Here is a 6,788-nt window from a genome sequence, read left to right as displayed (position 1 = left end):
CCAAGATTTGGGGAAAAATACATCCTTCAAATATTCCATCAGCACAACTTCATTTTAAGGAATGTAATAATAATAATAATAACAACAACTAATAACTAATGCTTTTGTTCTAACCACTTTTAAAAAGGCATCTTGTTTAGTTCTCACAACATTTCTAGGTAGGGCCTATCATGGTCAGCATTGTATACATTAAGGAAACAAGAAATGGAAATAGTTGGGGGATTTGCCCAAAGTTACACAATAAGCGGCAGAGCTGGGATCTGAACTAATGGCATCTAGCTTCAGGAGTTTCTACTTTATTCACTTTGTTATCAATATTTAGACTTCATTATGAATATTTTGATGACCCTAAGATGCCAGGGCTAATTGTTGTGTTCTGTGGTTTTCCATTATGGGAATGGGTTAAGGGAAGAACTTGGAGACAATTTCAGAAGCACTGTGCTGCATAGGTGCCATACAGAAATGATTTTTAAGGATCATTTTGTGTGTGTGTGTGTGTGTGTGTGTGTGTGTGGAGAGAGAGAGAGAGAGAGAGAGAGAGAGAGAGAGAGAGAGAAAGAAAGAGAGAGAGAGCATGCAAAAGAGCAAGCATTTCAGTGTGTGCAATTTTAGCTTAATTAGAATAGGAAAACTATTAACAAGTTATTTTTAAATGCACCAAAGATCAGGAGGTATATTAGAATTAAATTACACTGTGAGGCTGATTGGCAGGCCATGTTATGTGGGCAAGTTCGCAGCCTTATCTTTATCAGCATAGTTTGCAAAGTAGGCCTGAAAGGCATGGCCCCAAACCCATGGAGTGTGGAGCTATAATTATTCAAGTAAAAAAAGAAACTAATTAGAAATGTGATAAGCAATGATTAGGCAGCCTATTTCAGGAGGAAAATGAACAAAATGAGCAGATGCCAACTGTGGTGGCTTCAGCAGAAAAGGATAGGCACACTGTTGAAATGAAAATTCCCTGTCTGTCACCTTGGGAAGGGATTTCCCTCAGGACTGGACCATTAGCATGTCATTTGCATAGAAAGCTTAAAACAAAAACAGTCACCACAAAATGGGAACTCTTGGGCACAAAGAGAACCTTGCATTCAAAAGATGTTGAATGGTGCAAGGGACTAGGTCCCTGTTGAGGGCACTTGGTGGCATACTGCCAGCTGGGAATGCTCCTGACCTTGCAGTAGCAAGAACTGAAATAACCCCAGCAGCACAGAGCCTGCAAGGGTGTCAGAGGACCTTGGCTCCTGTTTTGGCTGAAGCTCTTGGGCTTGAGCCCAGAGTCCTTGTGTGTTTGGTTTGAGGAATGACTTTCTTCCCCTGGGCTCCTGATGACCAAACCCACTTCTTCAGTACTAACAGCCTCTCCCTCCTCCATATTTTGAACTATTGAACCAGACCCTCAAGTCCCTCAGAGACTGCATATTGTTGTCTCTCATTCCAGCTTTATCTGGTGTTTGGGATAGAAATTTGAGCTCTGGAGTCCAACTGCTTCAGTTCAAATTCTGATGCTAGTAATTACCAGCTACAGGACTGTTAGCAAGACCTTGCTCTCTGCCTCAGTTTCCTCATCTATAAAATGGAAGTAAGACTACTTCTATAGGTTATTCATGAGGATTAATGCAGATAAAGAAAGTCAAGCAGAGAATAATGCATGGTGCTTACCAAGTGCCCAGTAAAATGTTAGCAATTGATATGAACGAGCTTCCCTTGGTGGATCTCTCTGACTGCAATCATTCATAGTCACATCTCCTATAATTGCCACAAATACGTACTATTATCTACTTAGTCTATTTTTAAAAAATCAATTCAATGTTTTCACTCGGTCACATTTTAAGCAATAATAGTTGTGAAAGCTGAGGCTTAATGTGTTAATAGGTTTTTCTAATACATTTTAAAATCAAAACAGACGAACTAAAATAATATTTTTAAAGTCTGGCACATTCTGAAATCGTCTCAGATACCGGTATACATTTTGTACATTAAGAAACATAGTCTGCACCCCTTGCCTCACTCTCTCCCAATCATTCTTTCAGCGAGCAGTTAAACAATTCTTATCAGGTGAGTGGAGAGAAAACTGAGCCATAGAGATGAACAAGCCCCTCCCAGGCTCTCACAGAGCAAACAGAGCCATAGGGGAGGGAGGTAACAATGTCAATCATGTGTGTTGATGGAGGAGTGGGCATTTCCTCATGGAGTGAGGTTTTATCCTGTTGGACAGGCCAGTTCCTTAAAAGAACCAAGTATCTCAGCTGTTACAAATTCCAGTTCCGGGGCAACTTAGCTTTGCATCCTGATTCTACTTTGGGAGACCCTGAGCTCCTTGCCTGAGTTCTCTGATAATGTATTTTCTCAACTGCAAAATGGGTCATAGCACCATCTCACTCAGTTAGTGGGGGATTAAATCTAATACCATGGTAAATACTTAGTGAATAAGCACACTCTCTCACTCCTATCCTATAGCATGTAAAATGTGTCTGTTTTCCTATGTTGTTGATGCTAAGATTTATCTCAAAATCTGCCTCTTTGCAAGAGGAGCACTTGGTATTTCCTAAACCAGCTTAGTATTGCCCAAAATGTATTGAAGGCTTTCCAGATTTAAGATGCAACTCTAGAGTCTTGCATGTATTCCTTATCACAAGGGTACATTTTGTATATAATAAGGCTTATTAAAATCCATTTTAAACATGATAAACTGAGGCACCGAGAGGTTGTGCAATTTGACTGGATTGCACAGTTACTAAATGGAGGGGCAAGTAACCACTAAAACTAGTAACCATTAAGTTGCTACTAGCTGAAACAAGGCTATAACTAACACCCACAGTAGGACCACATCATCTAGCTCAGTGAATCTTGGCTGAGAGGGATTTGTTTTCCAGGGATGCTTGGCAACGTCTGCAGACATTTTTGGTGCCCAGAGCTATGGGGTAAACATTACTGGAGTCTAGGGGGTAGAGACCAGGGATTCTGCCAATCTCCCTACAATACACAAGACAACCTCCCTCTCCCCAACAGAGGCTTACTCTAGCCCAAATATCAGCAGTACAATGGGTGAGAAACCCTGGTGTAAGCACTGCTGCATTGGTTATGAAGAGTCCAGTCGATAACTCAGAAGCAACCACAAAAATCTCTCATTTTCAGACAGACAGTTTGAAGTTCAGGCAGAAAATCTCATCCACTTGGTCAGACAATAACCTGGAGTCAACTTCCTAGGGCACATTCATCTTGCCATTCAGATAAGACAAAACATACAAGATGCAACATCTGGGAAGAAGGCATAGGGGAGAAGCTCATCTCATGACAGCTGTCAAGAAGATAGACAATGGCCTGATGGTGGGCAGGATGGAGAAAACAGAGGCAGGCACAAACTCTGGGATGCTGTGGATAAAGGCAAATCTGGGAGAACACAGGTCCTGTGGGCATAGAGAGGGACACCGGCCAGGACACAAGGATAAGGAGCAGGCCAATAGCAGCTGCTTCATCTAGTATTAGTGAGCTCCGCTTCATCTAGTATTAGTGAGCTTCTGTGACTGTTTTATTTATTTATTTAAAGAAAACTGAGATGGACCATTGAAGGAGGAAGATAATAAATATGGAAAAGTTGGAGAGGATTTTTCTGGTGACGCTTTCTTTATAAATCACAAAATAATCCAATGAGCCAAATAGGTTTCACTACTAGGAAGAGAAACAGGAGGCAGGATGCTCACCTGAGTATTTTGGCTTTATTCAATCTAATAAACATTTTATTTATATAAAAGACAAACAATGCATAGAATGAAAATAAGTGCTTGAGATTTTTGATATAAAAGAGTATCTAGCATTCACATTCCTATTTTAATACATGAGTACAGCTGAAGTGTTCCATAGAAGAATAAAACTTTTCCCTTTAAGTATAGTAGTGAATGAAAGTCAGTATGTTTAGGAACTACAGAATGTTATTCCTTGGTCTTTTTTCTGGTATAAGAAAAATAAACAAAACAAGCCACAGTATCATCTGATACTACATTCCAGTTTATGATGCTGATGACCTGGATGTGGTAACACTCTTAAATCTTGGCATATCCCACGGATGGACCAGTATTCTAGAAATTCACCACTAGAGGTCAATGAGCAACAACGATTGGGATGGCATCAGCAAGACCTAAGTGCAAGTGGAATTTCTGGATGCCTCCATGATATTGCAGCCAGGTTGTCCTTAACTGAGCCCACCCACATGGAACAGGGTGCCTAGAAGGTACATCCCCAATTCAGCGTGTACCCTAAAACCTCAATGAGATCAGGGCTTCCACAATCCAAATAGAGCTCATTTGCTCTCAGTTCCTCTCTAATATTCCTATTTGGCTGAAAAATAAGTAGCTTCAAAAACATGTTTTAAAAAAGAGATTGTTACTTGCAGCATTAACACTTGTTTGTGGATTAACAAGTTTCCTATGGAGTATTAAAGCTCATTCTTTGCTCAGGTCCACGTGGACCCAGGTTTTCCTAACTGCAAATGGGATTCTTAGATCCCACATTCAAGTCCTCAAGAATAATTTCTGCAAAGGGTTGAAGGCTGGTGTGATGCAGAGAGAAGTTATCATGAGAAAACTTCCTGGAGTAAGGAGCTTCTCTCCTTAATGCAGAAGGAAAAAAAAAAAAAAAACTTTTTTAACGCAGAAGCAAAAAAGACTTCCGTTAACCAGGACCACATAAAGGAGACCCCCTTTATTTAGTCCAGTAAAAGCTTCAAATCTTAACACTAGAAAAGATAGTCAAAACCCTGTTATGTAGGGCCAGAAGGACAGCTTGAATGCATACTTCTTATAAGGGATCTTAATTAGGGGCAGGTTTGATAACTAGGGTGCATGTGTGGGAAGTGGAACAGTGGAAAGCACAAACGTTTACAGTGAGAAGAGAAGCAGCTTTTTAAGTGAGTCCATACCTTCTTTTTGTAAATGATGAGGACTGGAGAAAACTGGAAACCATCTGCTCTCCTTACCTGGGATCCAAATTTTTTTTTTTTTTGCAAAATCTCCAGATATTTAAAAAAGTGGCTCAACTTTTCAAAAATGCTCTGTTGGCCAAATGAAACGTATATTCAGAGTGCCTGAGGACACCACCCTGACAGCAACAGTGTTGGGGAGTTGAAATCCTTTCTAGACCAGAATGTGCTAGAGCATTCAGGAGCCAAGAAAAATGAAACCTATTGGAGTTTGCATAGAAAGCAGGGGACTCAAGCCCAGTGTGACAAAAAAAAAAAAAAAAAAAAAAAAGAGCCCTAGAGTTGGGGGGTCTTGTTTTTGTTTTGCTTTAAGGAAAGGATGAATGGACAAAGAGTAGTCCAAGTGTAGGGGGAAAATTAACAAAGAAGAAATACCTAATTAATAGGTGGTGTGGCAATATCCTGGGTGGGAAATTTGTTCTTGTTTTCTGCAGCCTGTGAAAGATGGGGATAACCCTTTAAAGTATTATAGGGGTCTGAGTATCTGAACTAGGTTGTGAGGAAGGAGGTTCAAAATCAGTTGCAGGTTTTGGCTGCCAATCAAAAAGTCCAGGAGAAAATCGGCACACAGGATCCCCAGGAACACTGATCCCCAAACACAGTGCAAGTGTATACTCAGCTCCAGGACCAGAAGAGAACTCTCCTGTGGGCAATATTTATTGCAAAAGCAAGTGCAACGTGGCCAAAGCAGGCTCGGAGACACGGGTCCTCTCTCCTAATGCAAAGCTCCCCAAGTGGAGAGTCAGAGAACCATCGCCTGTGTGATTGTCAAGTGCCAATGCTGTCATGGATCCTTCCTTCTCTGCTCGGTTCTGGAGCTCTACAATAAAACCAGTTTCCTGGGAATATTTGATCTTTTTCCTCGTCTCTTTTCAGAGTATGGCTATAGATATAGATATAGACATATATGGATATATATATATATATATAAAACATAGCTATTCCATATTTATATACAGGCATTAATAAAGTGCAAATGTTATTGGCTATTGTAAAAATCAATCTCATTTCCTGAGGAAGTGCTAACACAGCTTATCCTATGACAACGTCAAAGGCATAGAATGCTCTCTGTCACCCACTCCCTGACGCCGCTGCTTTTCTGCTCATCCACAGCTCATAGGGAGGGAGCGACGCCCTTGGTTTTCTGGGAAGCATCCGTCCAGGGGCAGCTTCCTGCTGCCTCTGTTCTTTGGTGAGAGGGGCAGCCTCTTTGGACCTGGCCCAGCCTGCCCTGCTCCAGTCGAGCTATTTGGTAGTGTTCAGTGAGCCGTCTTCTGGAATCTTCTCCTCAGAGCAGCTCCTCCCCGAGAGTCTGTCCAGGTGCTCCAGCTCACTGAAGCGCTCGGCCACACACTGGGCGGTGAGCCGGGCCTCGGGGTCGTGGTCCCAGCACTCAGTCAGCGTCTCGCACACCATTTGGATGCCCTAGAGTGGGAGAGACAGTGTCAAAGAGGACCATCAGTGGGTGGGGCCTGTGGAACTAACAGTGATAACATCATTTACCAGGTTCTGAGTTCAGATCGAGGCTCACTCTTGGTGTTGTGTGTCTTGTGGGTTTTGGCAAATTTGTAACGACATGTATCTGCCATTATAGTATAACATGGTGCAGTTCCTCTGCACTCCCCACCTTCCCTGTGCTCCACCGGTTCAGTGCTCCCTCTCTCCCTCCTTTCCTGGCCTTTTTTTTAGGGGGGTGGGGTGGGATGGGTACCCAGGATTAAACTCAGGGGCACTCGACCACTGAGCCACATCCCCAGCCTTATTTTATATTTTATTTAGAAACAGGGTCTCACTGAGTTTCTAAGCGCCTCGC

At 42.1% G+C, this 6,788-nt stretch overlaps 1 protein-coding gene across 1 annotated transcript in view; it reads right to left on the bottom strand.

Annotated features, from left to right (window-relative positions):
• Positions 1 to 3,697: 3,697 nt before the first annotated feature.
• The window catches only part of Tgfbr2 (transforming growth factor beta receptor 2), an 85,963-nt gene continuing 82,872 nt past the window's right edge, over positions 3,698 to 6,788 (bottom strand). The window contains exon 7 of the mRNA XM_076843117.1: positions 3,698 to 6,400. Within this exon, the coding sequence (XP_076699232.1) occupies positions 6,221 to 6,400 (180 nt within the window). The 3' untranslated portion in view covers positions 3,698 to 6,220. The remainder of the gene's footprint in view (positions 6,401 to 6,788) is intronic.

This window comes from Callospermophilus lateralis, chromosome 1 (genome assembly GCF_048772815.1).
Source record: "Callospermophilus lateralis isolate mCalLat2 chromosome 1, mCalLat2.hap1, whole genome shotgun sequence".
In the NCBI taxonomy this organism is placed as follows: Eukaryota; Metazoa; Chordata; class Mammalia; order Rodentia; family Sciuridae; genus Callospermophilus; species Callospermophilus lateralis.
Note: the sequence above shows the minus strand (reverse complement) of the source record. Positions and strands in the feature narration are given on the sequence as shown.